This window comes from Perissodus microlepis, chromosome 18 (assembly GCF_051167445.1).
Source record: "Perissodus microlepis isolate ML-2025 ecotype Zambia chromosome 18, ASM5116744v1, whole genome shotgun sequence".
In the NCBI taxonomy this organism is placed as follows: Eukaryota; Metazoa; Chordata; class Actinopteri; order Cichliformes; family Cichlidae; genus Perissodus; species Perissodus microlepis.
In genome coordinates, this window is record NC_140478.1 from 26872683 (window position 1) to 26890568 (window position 17886).

The 17886-nt window shown below is 42.0% G+C and overlaps 1 protein-coding gene across 2 annotated transcripts in view; it reads left to right on the forward strand.

Annotated features, from left to right (window-relative positions):
- svilb (supervillin b) overlaps positions 1 to 17886 on the forward strand; it is a 46354-nt gene that overhangs the window by 2980 nt on the left and 25488 nt on the right. Inside the window, exons 3-16 of one of the 2 annotated variants that reach the window (XM_084911913.1) lie at positions 648 to 739; positions 842 to 899; positions 992 to 1140; positions 3706 to 4531; positions 5509 to 5592; positions 7868 to 9163; positions 9586 to 9756; positions 9941 to 9978; positions 10086 to 10147; positions 10294 to 10430; positions 10647 to 10742; positions 12283 to 12574; positions 13515 to 13580; positions 15032 to 15740. In XM_084911913.1, the coding sequence (XP_084768039.1) occupies positions 648 to 739; positions 842 to 899; positions 992 to 1140; positions 3706 to 4531; positions 5509 to 5592; positions 7868 to 9163; positions 9586 to 9756; positions 9941 to 9978; positions 10086 to 10147; positions 10294 to 10430; positions 10647 to 10742; positions 12283 to 12574; positions 13515 to 13580; positions 15032 to 15740 (4076 nt within the window). The remainder of the gene's footprint in view (positions 1 to 647; positions 740 to 841; positions 900 to 991; positions 1141 to 3705; positions 4532 to 5508; positions 5593 to 7867; positions 9164 to 9585; positions 9757 to 9940; positions 9979 to 10085; positions 10148 to 10293; positions 10431 to 10646; positions 10743 to 12282; positions 12575 to 13514; positions 13581 to 15031; positions 15741 to 17886) is intronic. The other variant, XM_084911912.1, reaches the window with a different exon arrangement.

Here is a 17886-nt window from a genome sequence, read left to right on the forward strand (position 1 = left end):
GCGTTAGTGCTCTGGGGCTACAAGCTAAATAGCTTCACTTCTATATAAATTATAAGACAAAATTAAAGGTATCTGGTCCTAAAAATGAAGAGTAGCACCCTAAAATCTTATTTAAAAGATGACAAGAGCAGCTCAATGAGATTTAATTCTGGATATGTAAGCATGAACAATGTAGTTCAGTTTTAGCTTTATGTTTACTCTTACATCACCTTAGCTCAGCATCACTTCCAGAACTTTAACGCGCACAACTGATGTTAAGATTTATGTTTAAGTGATGAATAAAATAGTTGGAGAAGCTACTGGAAACAAAAGAAGGGTGAGATTAATTATCCTGGCTTGTGTGATCTGTTCATGCTGCCAAATAAAATCATTAAGAGAAGACCTTAATTGGCGGTTTCTAATTAAGGATTTGATGACCTCTTTCTTAAGTTGGATCTTAATAGAAGCTACACCAGCTGAGCTTAAGCGTTACCTGCTTTTACCTCTTTCGGACAGGTCAGCTGAGGAAGAGTTGTTGTGAAGGCTAAAGAGGTTTAGAGCATCATTAGTTTTCTTTGGGTTGACTTTAGACTTCCTGATTAAAAGAATAGAAGTTTATTGCGTCATAAGTTTCATATTGGTTTGTGTCTTCTTCTCTTCTTTTTCAGTTTTCAGAGTGATTTCTCCTTGAATGACAAGACCGCTTTGGTCAAGAGTGTTTCAGATACAGATGCCAAACTTCTGGTTGTCCTCCCCAAAGGTGGGCTTCACTTCTAAACACTTACAAAAAATAACACAGAATAAATTAATGTTTAGTTAGTCATGCCATTTCTTTGACTCAAATTTCTGGTCCTACTTTTAGTTTCAGAGTTGAAGAAATATTTTGAGGGAGCGGTCAGAAAGGATTTGGGAATGAACAGGTATTTTCAAGAATGACAACGTATTTTGATGTAAACATGTCAAAGACTTCCTTCACTTCTAACCTTCACCTGCTGTATGTTGTCTCCAACAGGAAGGAGAGGATAGCCCGGCGCCTGGAGGGCATTGAAAGTGATGCACCACCTGCACTGGTGCCTGGTGGATTGGTCGCCAACAGGATGCTTGAGGAGGATCCCCCACGATACACCCGCGCCTCAGACCCCTGTGAGCCTTGCGTGATGGGTAAGCATGGGATGATGCATTGCTGAACTGTGCTGCTTTAATTGGACTACTGAAATATGTCTCAACAATTGAAGAGGACCTCATTTCTAACTCTATATATGCTTTAATAGACTCTATTAGAGTAGGTTGGCATGGTTGGGTTTTGTGCAGACCCATAGCTCATTGTCTGTCTGAAACAAGGGGAAACCTCCCTCTTTAAGACATCCTATCCTCAGAATAACAGAATTTTTTATGCAAGGTGCATCAGCATGCACAGATCAGATGGAAAGTACAGGAAGTCAGCCTCAGGAACAACATAGGGAATCCTGTCAGCTTTTAAAATACAAAAACTCAACATGACACTTCTGAAACAATTTGGAGCTCTTGAAATAATGGAATGAAACCACATTGGGGATGCAATGTCAGTCTGTGTATTCCCAGAATTGGTGTTATCTCAACATACCTTTGAGCAATCAAGCACCCCTGAAACTGCTTGTAATTGCATGTTGCCACAGTTTGCAAGATGGGAAGTAAAAAAGTGATACGAATGTCTGAGCATGTTCTGTTTCACCACATCAGAAAAATGTCACACTTGTGTAAACTGCATCTGTGTTTTTAAAAAAATGTATTTTGTACAATCATGTGAAAAGGAACGTTTTCTCAGGACTACACAATCACTCTATGATTCAGCAGTAGTAGTTTTCTGTATGACTTTATCAGTCTCTCACATAACTGTGGAGGAGTTTTGGCCAACTGCTCTTTACAGCATTGATTCAGCTCATTGAGGTTTGTGGGCATCTGTTTATGGACAGCTCTCTTAAGGTCCCACCAAAGCATTTCAATCAGGTTGAGGTCTGGACTTTGACTGGGTCGCCATAACACCTTGACCATTTTTGTTTTCAGCTACTCTAAGCTGTTGTAGATTTACTTCTGTGCTTGGGATCATTGTCCTGTTCCATGACACAATTTTGGCCAAGCTTTAGCTGTCAGACTAATGGGCTCTTTGACGCTACAATACATTGGTAAACTTTTGGTGAACTGAATTATGGTCGACTGCCCAGACCCTGTAGCAAAACAAACCCAAATCATCAACCCTCAACCATCGTGTTTGACAGTTGGTCTGAAGTGTTTATTTTGTTATACGTCTCTTGTTTTTCTTCAAACATGGTGCTGTACGTTCTGGCCAAACTTCGCTTTGGTCTTGTCCATCCAAAGAGCATTGTTCCAGAAGTCTTGTGGTTTGTTCAGATGCAGCATAACAAACCTATGCCAAGCTCATGTTCTTCTTAGAGAAATTGGGCTTTTTTCCTGGCAGTGCTTCCAAATAAGCCAAACCATGCTAACTGAGGCCTGTAGACTTTAAGATGAAAGCTGGAAAGAAAGCTGGAAAACCTGTCAAAATACAGGTAAAAGTCCAAAATTTATGCCATCCTTCCCAAAAAGTTGAATCTGTTTATCTGGAGGTCGCGTTTTCAGTGGGAGAAACGTTTCATCACTCATCCAAGTGACTTCTTCAGTCTCAGCTGCCTGCTAGTTTCCCCAACCTTATAAAGCACAATTGCACAATGACTGGAAGTAGCCCACTGAATGAACAATGGGCTGTGAGGTCAGTTCCTTGATCATTAATATGCAAATTCTCATGACCATTGATCAACAACCACTGATCAAAGCCCACGGATCAATGGCCATGAGTACCATTCACAGTGAGTTGGGGAATGGCGGCAATCACAGCATTGTAAGATGGTGACAGATGTACCCTTAGGCCCCCTCCTCGATTCAGCGATGGTCCTTCCCTTTTTACATAATTGGCCTCCTTGACTCCCCGCTCAAACCTGTAGGCGTAAGTAGACTGCAGAGTCCTGACCTGAGGAGTTAGCTCTTCTGTGTTGTGTCATCCGTTTAACAGAGGTTGTTTGGTTTCCCCGATGTATAAGTCCTGGCAATCCTCCTGGCACTTAACAGTGTACACTACATTACTCTGTTTGTCGGGGGACCCGATCCTTGGGGCAGACCAATTTTTGGCGCCGCGTGTTTTAGGGTTTAAAAGCCACGGAGATGCGGTGTTTACAGAAAATGTTCCAATCAACTGTTCCAATACTCCTGAGACATATGGGATCACTAAGGGTTTTCGCTTATCCTTCACATTTTCCAAAGCCATTCAGCAGACTGGATTGGGGTCTTTGCCGGGATGATTCTGGTCTGGGATTATGTCATTGTGTTATCACACACCTGAATGCTCCAGACCAGCAACCTGCCAAAATATTGGCTGTTATAGTCCTGCTCACACTCGCTGGTGCTCAGTTAATAAAATGCATTTGATTAGCAGCACCTGGCATCTACTTATCCCCTAAATTCTTAAAGAAGTGTTAGGGATACGCTAGTTTTTCACAGGCCTGCATTGAGTTCTGTGAAGAACGTTCTTTTTCACATGAATATATACTTGATCTCTTGAGCATTGTTCTGGTGTAAGTGTGACTCAGCTTCAACATTTACAGTTTACATCCATGTGACGTGATTTTGGTATCATTTTTAGTTCTCCAGAGTTATTGCTGATAATTAATGAAGTATTTTTACTATTTACCACAGTGAAACGCTACAGCCGAGAGGAGACGGTGGCTCCACAGAAGCAGGTGTCATCTCCTGACAGGTCACCTCAGGTCAAAGGTGGTGCTGGCAGCAGCCGCCCAGAGCCAGTGTTGGTTTATGTTGACCCAGTAACACTATCCACCTCTTCTACACCCACATCTGGCCCCACAGAATCCACCAACCTCAGTTCTAAGGCTGAGCGCATCGCCCGTTACAAAGCTGAGCGCCGTCGCCAGCTCTCAGAGCGTTATGGCATCCTCCTGGATCAGGAAGCGGACAGCGATTATATACCACGCTACCGTTCCAGGCGTGATCCAGACTCCGCTGACAGACAAACTACTGCCAGGCGAGACAGACCAGAAGTAGAGACAGAAGGACGTGACCCTAGGGCGCCGTACCGCTCTGGAGTGGGCAGGGTTTCCATGAGGACTCACCCAGATCCTGCGCCTGTTAGCACATCGAGCTCCTCCGAGTCAAACCAAGCCCCTCCCCCCTCTCAAGAAAGACCAAGCCGATTTTCAGAACGGGAAAGAGTGATGAATATGGAGAACTATCGGCGTGGTGGAGCTCAGGAGCGCTCAGTCTCTTCTAGAACAAGGACTCAGGAACAGCATCCAACCCAGCCCCAACGACAACAGCAACCCCACCAGCAAGATGCTGCCCAGCAGGAGCCAAGTTCAGCCACCACCCGGGACTACAGCATTGCAGCAGTGCCCAGCTCCCCTCGCACTGCCCGCCGGGCATCCCTGCCCTCCACTCGCTACGGCATCTCACCTGGGGATTTATTCATTGAGCAGCAGGCCCAGAGCATCCTAAACAGGCAGGGGTAAGATGACAAAATAAAACAAAATGCATGCAGTCAGGTTAAACTTTGTTATCTTTTACACTAATACCAAAATACAGCACAAGTATATGTCAATATAACTCCAAAAAGTTAGATTAGAATAATAAAATACTGCATAAATACTAACACCCCACATAAATTATTGTTAGCTAAACTTCTGTTATTGTATTCCTACTTTAGCATAACATTATTAATTCTCCTATTTTGACTGGTTTTACTCCACGCACCTGCAAATACTTTAAGATTTTACTGCTGTTGGTAGTGCATCAGGTGATCATACCATAACATTTCTGATGCTAATCCTTTTCATATGCTAATTTTTAATTACTTTTTTATCATTACAAATTCAAATTATTATAAAATATTTATTTGCAATCTTGTTAGAATTTGGTGTTTGTAAAAAAAAGCTTGAAAGAAGTATTTTATCTTTTCAAAATCTATAATCTGTGGAGTTTGTGGTTCCCATTATCTGCTGAGCTTCTTAGCTTGTGGCTTTTACCACTGTGTCAGTGCTAGGATCTTTCTGGACTGTGGGCCCAGCTCAGTCACACTTGGCCTGCTCCAGTTTCACATAGAAAGAGGCTCTGGGGAGCTCATCAAGGAAAGGTTGTACGTGAGAGGGATGATTACAGGGCTGGATTTTGCTTGCCTTTAGAGGCGAACCTCACTTAACAGCAGCCTGGTTCATTAAGCTAAGAGTTTGTCAGTTTCTATTATAAACCTGAAGACGCCACCACAAAAGGAACGAGACGCTTAATGGATGTGAACGAATTCAGGGTGATGACACTGTGGCAAATCTTATATGAAGCCTATAAATAATGTTCTTACTTATTAAACTTGACTCTTGTTGTAGTTGTAGTTGTCGCACAGTCCAGCTGCTTAGTGCACATTTGGTCTCTAAGAACTTGAGCAGAAGTTTCTCTCAGGGTTTGATACTGATGCATGAAATCATCCTGTAGCCTGGCCGCCCTGTCAAAGAGCGACTGGTCTCTCAACACAGACTCAGAGAGTGATGCTCAGACAGACTTCACCTGGCCCTCAAGGTACAGTCCACTTGGGATGCCGTTAGCGTGAAAACCCACCAATTGCCCACTGTCCACTGGGTACATATGGTTTTATAACACAGCACTGAGGCACTAAATAAAGTCCAGGTTATGATTACTCATGTGATATTTTCAGATAAAAACCAGGCTGTGCTTTTCTTCTAATGCAGTCCTTTTCTGGGAATAATGGTGTGCAGAAGGCGTTTGAAATGTCTTAAGTGCAATTTTCCTAAAAGCCTTGAATAAAGCCTTGAGCAATTTTGAAACCTGCTTACTTTATATAATATAATACTCCTGACAATACTGTGACAAGTAAATGTAATAACATAATAAACTTGAAAGAAAAATGTTTCCAGTGGACAATCAGCTAAATCTTTTCCATACATCAAAAGCATAACTATTCACAATTATTTTTAATTCATTAATAATTCCCACTATAATTGACATCATAGTCTCTCATTTAACAGTTGTTTGGTGTTCTGAGGGTTTTTCCTTTTTCAACTGACAAACTTTAATTTCTAACATTTTTTAATTCAAAGATTTACCTAAAACCACATCTCACACGATCAATTTGAAATTTTCAGTTTGAAATAGTCACTAGATTTTGGCGAGCAGTTGATAAGTGTTAGTGAAACGGAGTTGATGGGGTGACAACATTTGAAAGCTCCAGACCCTGACCTGAGTCGGCCGCAGACCTACTGACTTGGCACTTGTCAGCAAGGCTGTACTCACATGCCCCCTCCTCAGGTTCTGGCCTGTTAGCATCTATGAAACTATATCTCAGTCTTACACTGAATCGCTTACTTATAATGTTGTGGAATAAGGAGCTTACATTAATGATTTTAAAATGTTCTAAAATGGTTTTGTGAGGTAAACTGGTAGAAAACTGAAGTTTTATCTGAGTTTTGCTGTTAAAAAAAGTGTGAAGACTTTGGCTATATGTGGATTTCTGGAGAGGACAGTGGCATAGACAAGAAATACAGCCAGTTTGCAAATAGCTGGTGAAATGATGAACACTAAAATTCTCAAATGAACACTCGAATGAATAAGTGAAATTAACAAGGTGTGGTATGACTTAGTCAGACCTTTCATTAGACTATTATGCATCACAGCACATCACAGCAACATCAAAAATAATGGTGCTTATTTGTAAAGTTTATTGGTTCTTCTAGGGAGGTTATTTTAATCACTTTTTCTTGAATGCACCCAAATGACTGTGACTTCTGTTTGTCCTTGTCAGCTGCTTATTCTAGCTGGTATTAGAGTACAAGAAGGACTCTTTTAGGTCTTTCATGCCATGTCAGATAAAGCAGAGGCACATCAATTATGTGTGGCTTAGTGGTGTACAATGAGATTAGTGCAACCTTTAGCTACCAAGGGTTATAAAGTTGTAGATAAAAATAGTTTGACTGACTTTTTTGGCATCGGAGAGAGAGAGGGACACTTGGATTCAAATTTAAACCTAGGACATGCTATACCTGAGAGCTGGAATTGGTCTCATGATAGCCTCATGTTTGTGTTCTTTATGTCTGACATTGTGTAGTTGGAATTAATGGAATTGAAATTAGGTTTTGATGTTTTTTTTCTTCAGACAATACAACTGTTGTCAGTTTATGTAATTATTTACCAAACTTAGTGTAATTCAGCTTTACTGGATGTGATTAAATAGTGCCGAATTTGGCGAGTATCCCCTTTGCACCTTTATATTGCACTGTTTCTGATTCAGATTTGTAATTTCACCATATATTACAAACTTACACAGAAAGAATTTTCTGTCAGTCTGACACAGCCTTTTTGATGTTAGATGTCCAGCTATGACCTTAAGGCCAAAGTGTATCAAGCCAGCCGCATGACCAGGAACAAGTTTATTTTATTGTTGACACCTTTGCATTCCCTTGGGTCAGACTGTCAACACAAGTTCTAGGAAGAACCCCTTTAAAAAAGTGCCATCGTGTGGCAGATTTGGAAACATGCAGCTTCCCAAAAATTAAAATAAAGTTGAAGAGTTGCCAATTTTGATGGTGAAAGTGAAGGCGATCATCGCAAACTGTTAACGTGCATATGGCAGAGGGCCGGTCAGGTAGAGACAAATTTCAGAGTAAATTGGGTAAGGGCTTTAATTTCTATTTCTATTTATTTATTATTTATTTTTAAGTGGAACTCTGGATTACAACTTATATCCCCTTGTGTTTGAGTTGAGTTTTGGGCTTAGAGGAAATAGTAGTTTCTAATTGAACTGGAAGCTCAGTTTCCCTTGTGCATTCCTTTTTCCAAGAATCCGAGTAAAGGAAAGATTTTCCAGGGATGAAACAGTCAAGAGGCCTCCTGACTGCAGTCCTGATAGGCACCAGGATAACAGACACCGTATTCAAGGGAGCACAGCTCAATATACGCGACAGCATTCAGAACCCACCCAGCAAAGGACAGTTCCCCAGCCTCAGCACAGCCCAGGCTACCATCCGATCCATGGGCAAACACCCTACCCTACTTCGAACTCTGACTACCAACACTCTGGCCCTGCTATGGACTCTCAGCCCTATTTGGCCATGATTCCATTAGAACCAAGTGCCAGACCTTCTGAACCCCCTGAAGTACAACCACGAAGAAGAGTTAGTTCTGACCAAATCTATGCTGCCCACAGGGAGGCACGATTGGAAGCGAGGCAAGCCCTAAAGGAAGAAGCCCAAACAGAGGGCCTGTTAAAGAGCAGGAAAGCTGTGTTGCCCTCAGAGATACGGCGAAGGGAAAGGAGTGTGGATGACACACATAGGGGACGACATGAAGATGCAGACTGGCAGAACAAAAGTCCAGAACGAAGGAGGGCAAGTCGAGGTGAGGAAGACTGGGATTGGGAGAGACCAAGGGAGAGGGGGAGGGAGAGAAATGTTGAAAGGATCAGAGAATGGAGGAGAGAGCTTGGCCATGACGGCCTAGAGGAAAGAGCATTTAGATCATCGCAGCCCAGACACCATCAATCCTCTGACCCTATATGCTATCAAGAGCCCCAAATTCAGCAAGCAGGGCCTCTAATGCATCAGCACCACAACAGACAGCATGCTGCACAACTTCAACAACAAGACCCGCAAATGCAACATAAGTATGACCACGTGAGACAGCAAGTGGAGAGTCAAAGACAACAACAGGCTCAAAGACAACAGGAGTTGGAGCTACAAAGACATAAGACTGTACGTCAACAGCAAGACTCCCAGGAGAAACAACATCCCCAAATACACCAGGAGTCTGAGCATCACAGGCAGCAGCAGCAGGCTCCATCTGGGCACCAGAGGCTTAACTCAGCCTACCTCCAGAAGGGCTCCTCTTTGCCTCAGGCCAGACACAGAAGCACGGAGATGAGTGGAGGGTCCAAACTCAAGACACGAACCCGCTCCATGTCAGATATAGGTATAAGCCAGCATGCTGTCCTGTATGGTATGGACATCAGCAGAGAGGCATCCAGGACCGGCCCTGCACCAGGAATGGCTAACGGGGAGACGGGCACCCTGGACACAAGGGTGTCAGTGGCACAGCTGCGACACTCTTATCTGGAAAATGCAAACCGGAAACCAGAATTGTAGGTCCACTGAGCATGGGCTCTGTGTTGCATCGCTAAATAACTGTCTAACAGTGCATTAATAAGCTGGTGCAAATAAATAACACAGTGGCAATCTGAGAAAATAATGGTGATGCATTTTATGTGGCATGGAAGGTGTGAAATACTGTTGTGTCTCATTACATTTCTGCAAACTAGCCTTAGTTACTGTTTTGACAGTTGGGTCACAGCTGCATGTTACCATCAAGTAACTGGCCTTTATATTTGTGTTGCAGTTAGGCTGTGTTAAGTGTCTGCTTTTATTTTATTTTTTTAACCCAAGTGCGTCTGAAGGTAATATGTTAAATTAAAAAAACAAGACCAACCATCTTTATTATTGGTTTAAATGTACTTTTCCTTTTTGTTGTCTTCGTCACACTTTCCAATTTCAATTCCTCCAAAAGTGAGACTACTAAAGTAGATCTCTCAGCTGTGGAAGTAGATCCGTCTAGCAGCAGTGATCGGGACAGGGGTGTTCGCAGACCTCGGCGCTACATCACTCCAGGAGACAGTCGAATGTCGGAGAGGTTTAGGACCCAGCCCATCACATCTGCAGAGCGTTTGGAGTCTGATAGGTACAAGAGGAGGTTTCTGTACTAGGAACTCCTTATAACAAGTCCATTGACAAAGGAAAAAACACAGAATGGCATGAAAGAGCATGACTCTACACCGGCCATAAGGTTATGGTCCCGTGGTCAAAAGATTAAATGAAATATTGTATAAATTCAGAGGAATGATGTATTTTTATGTCTTCTACAGGTCTCGTCTGAGCCCTTCACAACTACAGGATGCTGAAGGCGAGTACAGTCTATCAGAGAAAATGTATTTAGTTTAAAAACTAATTTTCATAACTTTTGCAATATATAATTATACATATAACATAATTCTTTCTTTTTAAAAGCAGATGAAGAAAAACTGGATGAGAGAGCCAAGATGAGTGTGGCTGCAAAGAGGTCTCTCTTCAGGGTAAATCATTCATGACACACGACTAATGCTGTTAAACCGTTTTAAAATCATAGTTTCAAAAGCTGAAATTTGGCTTAGATCACCTCTGGTGAGTTATCTGAGTATACACGGAGGTTGAAACAGGTATACGTTTTGTTTTGATACAGGAACTTGAAAAAACATCGGAGGGTGGTGTTCCCAAACCACGCTCACGAAATGCGGCTGTAGAAAGACGTCTGAGAAGAGTTCAGGACCGCTCACACACACAGCCTGTCACCAACAAGGAGGTGGTCAATGCTTCAAGGTAGATGGGCATTTTGAAGCTTTTCTTTTCCTTTACTCCTTCCCTTCATTTTTAATAGTCATTTCTCTGCTCCTATCTGTAATTTTCTGTGCCTTTCTTGTCTTTTTCTTCCTTTCTCTTTGACACATCTCAAGACACTTCTATTTCTGCCTTCCATCACCTTAATTTCAATGTTTTTTTCTGTATATATATATATGTCCTTTTCTCCACTTTAAGTGATCCTGCCACATCTTCACAACCTCCGGTTTTCCACAGTAATCTAGATAATGTGTCCGGATCCAGAGTAGGCAGCACCAGTGTGACTAGCATCAGGTGGGCTCGGATGTTTTCCTGAGTGTACGTGTGATATTAATGTACTTAGTCAAACAACTCTGCTCAGACAAGTATATAAAGACTGGTGATGTGTAAAATATCTCCCTGGACCCAAAAGGGTGGATGCTGGGGTGGTGGATGGGTTGAAACAGAAGATGGTAATGCAGGACAGTATCATTGACATAAGGGAGAAATGTGATGTTTTCCAGCATAAAAATAAATTTATGAAATTTATAGAGAAGAGGGTGCGTTACAATGTATAGTAAAAAATTATATTTAGTACTGAAGGCATCTAGCCAGTATGCTTGATTAAAAATAATCAAGCTCTTTAATAATGCACTTAGAGAATTGGGGTAATTTATAAACTGGAATAATTTATGTTATCCAAGAATTTACTGATATGTTGGGGGTTCTTTTGGGTGCGTTCGTTCATAAAACAGTACAAAAGCAGGAAAAGTCAGACGCAGGTAGTAAAATACAAATTGTCTTTAATAAGACATTAAGAGAAAAATGGCAATAAAACGTGCTACTGAGCTTTTCTGGATAAGTCCCAAATTAGGTTAGGAGGAGAAGGTCAACTGAAGGTCGAAGAAGTAAACAAGAATAAAGAACAAAAGAGAGCAAAAAGATAGCCTGAAAAGCTGCACATGAACAACCCTTACATTTGCTTCAAGCAAATCCCTCCATTGAATGACATCCACACATATGAATTGGAGAGATCTGCATGATGTTTGCGCTCTAAATAAAGCTAAAACCCACAACCACACCTAGTTTCTAACTACCCTTTCCTATTTAATTTGCCATGTTGTTTGCGGTTAATAAATCTCCGTCTCCCTCTCCTGGTTGCAGTGCTGATGTGCTCATCCAGCTCACCTTACCTTGTTATTTCTGCCCCCCTCATGTCCTGCTTCTTTGCTGTGTGCACCTTATACGAGATAGAAGACACTGCTTACACAATAACTCATTCAGAACTTTAAACGTTCAGTTTCCAAGCATCACTGCTTCTTGCAGTGATTTTCACATGCAGGTCACAAAGCTCGGGGAAGGAAAAGGTTGCATATCATCAGAAAGGTTAAAGCGTGAGCTCACGTGTCTTGCAGTTTGTTTACCAGGCCAGGTTTAACTCAGCACACTACTGCAAACATTCAGCTGCATTATATGATTATCAGTCATCTGTGGGCTGATCTGCTTATGCCTCTGTTGCTGTGACTGTAATCTGACACAGCTGCCACAGCCATTTACTCATCAGGTAAACTTATAAAGTATATAAAAAGCAGACTTTAAGGATGCTGCTGTGCAGGTGGTTAAAGTATCAAAAAGCAAATTTGAAACTCTATAATGTTTTGTTGTTGTTGTTTTTTTAAAACAATTATTACTCTATTAACTCAAAGAAATATTTTTGTGTGCTTTCAGTGGCACAATTTTCCATTTAATTCAAGTCGAAGGCAGATATCACTGTAGTATAAAAATGTCCCAGCTTAAAGTAAACATTTATTTATTTTTTAAATCAGTCACTGACATCCCTTTGTCTCTACCCCAGCATTCAGGGTTCCTCTCAGCCAGGCTCAACAGTCCAGGAGCAGGACAAGGAAAGCCAGGAGCACCAGAAACCAGCTCAGGCTTCCACTGCAGGGGTGGAGGTAAATGGCCAGGAAGGTGTCCCAGAGGAGCCAGACCTTTCCACGCTCAGTTTGTCTGAGAAAATGGCCCTGTTCAACCGCCTCGCCCATTCTACAGGCAAGACTGGTGAGGGGACTCGAGGGGACACCCGCCAGCGCAGAGCTAATGCTCGTTTTCAGACTCAACCTATCACCCAGGGAGAGGTGAAGAAGGTACAATAATTTCACCTTTTGCAATGTCAATATACAAAGACCCCTAACGACCACTACTAGTTCTTCTACTTTTCTTCTAACATATATGAGCAAAGCTCTGTGCAATACATATGTTATAATTAGATTTGTTTTATTCAAAACTGACGTGGGATTAGACATCAAATAAGGCACAAAAATTGGTAGAAGTATATAGAAAAGAGACTGAAAGAAATAACATGAAAGACTGCAATGCTCAACAAAAAGTGCAAAGAAAGCAGAGAAAATTGGCTGAAAACAAACAAAGGGAACAATTACAACTAACAACAATGAAATTGTGTAAGTAGTGATAAAATGAATTGACTGATATTCTTGTTTATCACAAAAGCTCTAGAGTAAAAGCAAATTTCTGCAGGAGGTTAACAATTTTCTGGCAGAACTGATGTGCAGACAAAAGTGTAATTTAATTAGAATGAACAATAGATCATCTAGAGTTTCTTTGCTGTAAGATTTGTGAAAAACCTGCAAACATTTTACTTTTAGGTTACTTCCAGTGACTGCAGTGAGCACCACGAACAGTTTGCCTCAGTGCTTTAGCGACAGCTGACGTGGTTCTCTGTGCAGAGGGATGACTTTTACATAGCACAAAAAAGGTCACAGAGTTTATTTTGCACTTGTGTTTTTTTAAACTTTACTAGCCTCCATATGTCACAAATGACTAGAAGTCCACAAATGGGAGGCCTGACACAATTTTCGTTTATCACATTAATGTTGTTGTTTCCAGAGCTACCCTGAATTTTATAATACTGTATTTATTAGTAAGGGTGAAAAATGAAAACGTTCCTCCCCAGCATCTTCTGACAAATATAACCTGACATCACGCTGAGATATTTTATAAAAGGTCGACTTTATCTCCACCATGTTCTCAGCAGTGAGTCATAGTCAAAACCTGGTTTCCACACAGGAAGATGAGCTGGCAGTAACCTCTGCGGTGTGCAATGGTGACTTAGAGACCAGTCAGGAGGAACATGTAAGACCCCTGCTGCATTTGTGGAGCTTATGATTGGTTGCATTGAAAAATCCCGCCAGGACTGATCTGATCAGGTCCTGCTAGAAGCCAGTGTTTGTGTCTAGTGGCTTTTGGTGTCGGTTAAAAATGAATTTTATTTTGCCTCAGTGTTAGATGTGTGTACTCTTTGCAAAACAGCATGTAATTAAAAGTTCCGGTTGAGTTTTTTTGTTATCTGTGGCTATTTTTTTAATGGTTGCTGCTTCTGGGACATGCTTGTTCCCTGCATAACAAGCATGGGATATTCAAATGCAAGAAAATACAGCTCTTTAGTTTGTTTAGTCCTGAAGTAACTTCTGTTGCAAAAGAAATGCTTACCTGTGGATTTAGTATGTGGATAGATGTGATACTGAATGTGTGCAAAATTTGGTGAGACCTTGAGTTGCAAACAAAATCAGTGTGTGGTAGTGGTGTGGAGCTTTAGCATGTTATTGATGACTGGTTATTTCCGTAAATGTATAAGCCACCTGTGCTGGAGCACCTTGAGGAAGAGACATAAACTACACAATGTAGGAGATAACATCAATACAGCTTTGATGCACTTTTCTGGCTTTTAAAGTTTAATTCCTAACCACAGATGACATATAAAAGAATAACTGCATAGTGTAGTGCTTTACACTTTGGCCTAACAAGCGAAAGAGCCTCAGGTTGTTCCCAGCAGGAGACAAAAACTCTTGGCTGTTGTGTCAGGAAGTCATCGGGAAAGTGTGTACTTGGGGTTGGCTGTCTTTTATATACAGTGTGTGTTTCTAACTAATCCTTTGACTGACTCTTGTTTGAAAGATTCAAATCAAGTGTCAAATTTTAAATCCAGCTTTATTTTTTAGCTCATCATGCTCCTGTACTTTAAAGTATTAGGGTGTCTGTATTCATTAACTTCTTCTTGCTCAAGAATTTCAGATGCATTTTAATTCAATTCAATTTTATTTATACAACTCCAAATCACAACAATGGTTGAGGTGCTTTAAATTGTGAGGTAAAGACCCTACACTGCACTGATAACTCCATGATGCCACACTGGTTAACAAAAATGGAAGTATGAACCTAATTAAAAGGAAATTACTGAGCTGTGTTTAAGTATGACGACGTGGCTAAGATGTATATTATCAGGTAATTGTGTGAATGACAGGTACTGCTGTGGCTTCAGTTGTGCTGTGATTGCTGCTTTCCTTCCTCTCAACAGTCCACATGTTTCTTCCCTACCTTTTGGCCTCTTTGCCATACCGTCGTCTGTCTGTTCACCATCACATCCACATAGGCCTACGTTCTGCAACCTATCCCTCCATTGAGTTCTAATTTGTCTGCTTTAATTGTATTCACGTCCTCCGCCCTTCATATCGATCCCTTCACCTCTTCTGTTGTTCTGTCTTTTGTGTCCCGACTTTCTCACACGACTCCTGCTGTTCTTGCAGCTGAAAAATAGCGGCGAGATCAAACTGGAGCCCCTGTCAGCCTCCCTGGTTCGATCGGTGGCAGCTGTCACCTCCCAGGCCTCCATCGCCATGGTAACCAAGGCGTCAGGCAGCAGTGCCGGTGATGATGATGGTCTCCGTTTAGAGAAGTCCACTGCCGTCACCTACATCCCTGCCCAACAACAGGCTTCCAGTAGTACCAGCATTCACCAGGAGAGGGCGCCGAAGTACTTCTCCATGACCCAGAGTGGGGACCCAGGCCACCCAGAGTCTGAGCTCAACTCCTCCCCTCATCCCTTCCCTGAGAGCCAGGAGAAATTTGGGGCCCCTCCTGCTCCCACCTCCTCAACTGATCACAGGCAGGAGGAGGAGAGCCGGAGAGCACCGAAAGAGGAGGAGGTGAGGCAAAGACAGCAGGGAGGAGCCAGAGAAGCCGGCCAAGGCAGCAGCATTAAGGGTAAGCGGCACTCCCCCGACAGGGACAGAGACGACAGGCAGCATCCCCGGCTTCAGCACTTTGCCGAGCCCTCTTTGTGGGGGGGCGAGTCAGAGTCTCTGCCCAGCTGGAGAGCCGCAGACGGAGACTCCCACGAGAACAGAGACAGAGCAGAGGGAGGAGGACGAGGAAAAGGAAGCTACCTGAGGGAGGCTGCAGCAGCGCACCGTTCCTCCACACATGAGCAGGAGAGAGGCAGTGGCCCGGTCTCAGGTAGGAAGCTTCTCTGTTGATTATAACATAAAGAGATGGAGATAATTGGGGTGATGGGTGGGTGGGTGGGTGGGGGGATTGAGAGAAGGATGGACAAAGAAATAAAAACAGAAGGGGCAAAAAGAAAAGACAGAACGGAAGTGACAAAAAGACAGAAGGAGAAATGTCTGGGGAAGGGGCTGCTCTCATTATCCTCATTGTCTCATGCAGCATGCTCCCACGCATGATTGGTTTTTGCCGGCTGCACACACACTTGTCCCAGCTGGGGGTGTTTGATTTGGCTGATACAGAAAGAGAGAGGGAGAGGCGTCTGAGACTGCATCTAATTAGCATATTTTTCCATGAATTTACCTCGTGGCTTCTTTGTCTGGAAAGAGGAAGCCCTTTCCTAACATGCTGTTGATCAGCTAAGATTTTTATATAGAACTGTCTCTCCTCACTGCTGTGGCCTCTACAGGGGCTGTCATCCCTTTTGCACCAGCCTGTGGCTTAGCTGTGCACATGCTACAGTAAAATAGGCCTGACCTGTTTTTATGTACTAATGCACAGAGTGTCCAGGGGTGGTCCTTTCCCATGCATGCACACAAACAGTACATGCAGAGATGAAAGCACTCATTGAAAGAGTGCAAAGCAATTGTTGGGCACTTAAATAAAGCAGGTAGAGGACAAGAGGGACACAATGGAAGGCTTGTCTGCAGGCTATAGCCTTATTTACTTCTGCATGAGTAAATCTTCACTATAGTAAGATCCTTTATACGAGATTATCATGATTCACTGGGGAAATACCACAACATGCCTAAAAGCCTTAATAAGACACATGTTAAGCCTACTGTGTAGTTGTCCTTCTGACTGTGGCCAGAGTTTTTCACCATACTGTGAGGTATCTCCACAGTATATTTAATACACATTAAGTGGGGATAGTCTGGGATTCCTCCCTGCAGGAAATCCTGATCATCTCACACTTTACTTTCTATGCAGCATTTTCATTTTCTGTATCAGTATAGTGGACATTTTTTAAAAGACACAGAAAACTGCACTGTAATGCAGCGAGGCTCTCTGGTATTCTGTACTGCTTTCAAAAATATTTCCAGTGTAATATTATTCCTGCTATCCCTGCTGAGTCAACATACATATAGATTTACTTTGCTGCCCTCTTAACTTTGCCTCGCTCCAGAGAGTGTAATGAACTAACAGTGTCATATCAGGCTTTTCTGTTTTTGTTTGCCCAAAGGGCCATTTGTCACCTGCTCACATTATTAATTAAACTTCTTTTAATAGCTCAGATACCCATGTTCAAAACTTTGTGCACACTTTAAAGTATGTCAAGTATATCTGTGCGTTCAGGTGATTCAGAGGATATTCGTGTGCATCTCAGATATGTTTCTGAGGGTGAAAACACAGGCAGGCAGAAAGATAAGATAGCACACTAGCAACAAAACATATTCAAAAAGTTGCTCAAAGCTTCAGCTTCTTACATATAACTTGCAGAGTAACAAGTTAACAAAAGCATTTTTCACTGGTGGGAAAAATGTTTTTGCTCAAAATATTGAGGTGAACGTGTCTTCTACCGTCTGCAACTATGTGGCTCGAACTTAAATCCGACAAAATTGTTTCCCTGTGTGCATGCATGCATTTCACGGAGTTGGTGCACAAACAGATATATGGTAACCTCATCTTCGTGTTTAGTAACACGTGAATCCATTTCCAGATAATTATTGGAGTATTTACACTGTGATTGCTTGCAAAAAAGGGTTCTTTCAAAAAAATGCTTCAGGAACGTTTTGATATATTCAAATTTATAAGAGACAAACAAAATTATAATCAGTTCAGTGAAAAGAACAATGTGGTCATTTCCGTTAAACCCAGCACTAAAATATCAGGTGGAGCTTCCCTAAATTCATCAGCCAACAAACAAAAAGTGAAAGGTAAATTTTAAAGAGCCTTTAAACTAATGCTACACCCACACAGTGCGTTTTAAAAGTTGACTTTGACTTTTCTGTTAGTTTAATTTAGTTTTACCTTTTAGGGCTCCTGCATCCATGCTAATATGTTTTTATTTCAAAACACTGCTAACATCTACACTGTTTCACCGCATTAACACCAATTAAGGTGGGACTATTGAAAATACTGCTGAACCAGATGTAGT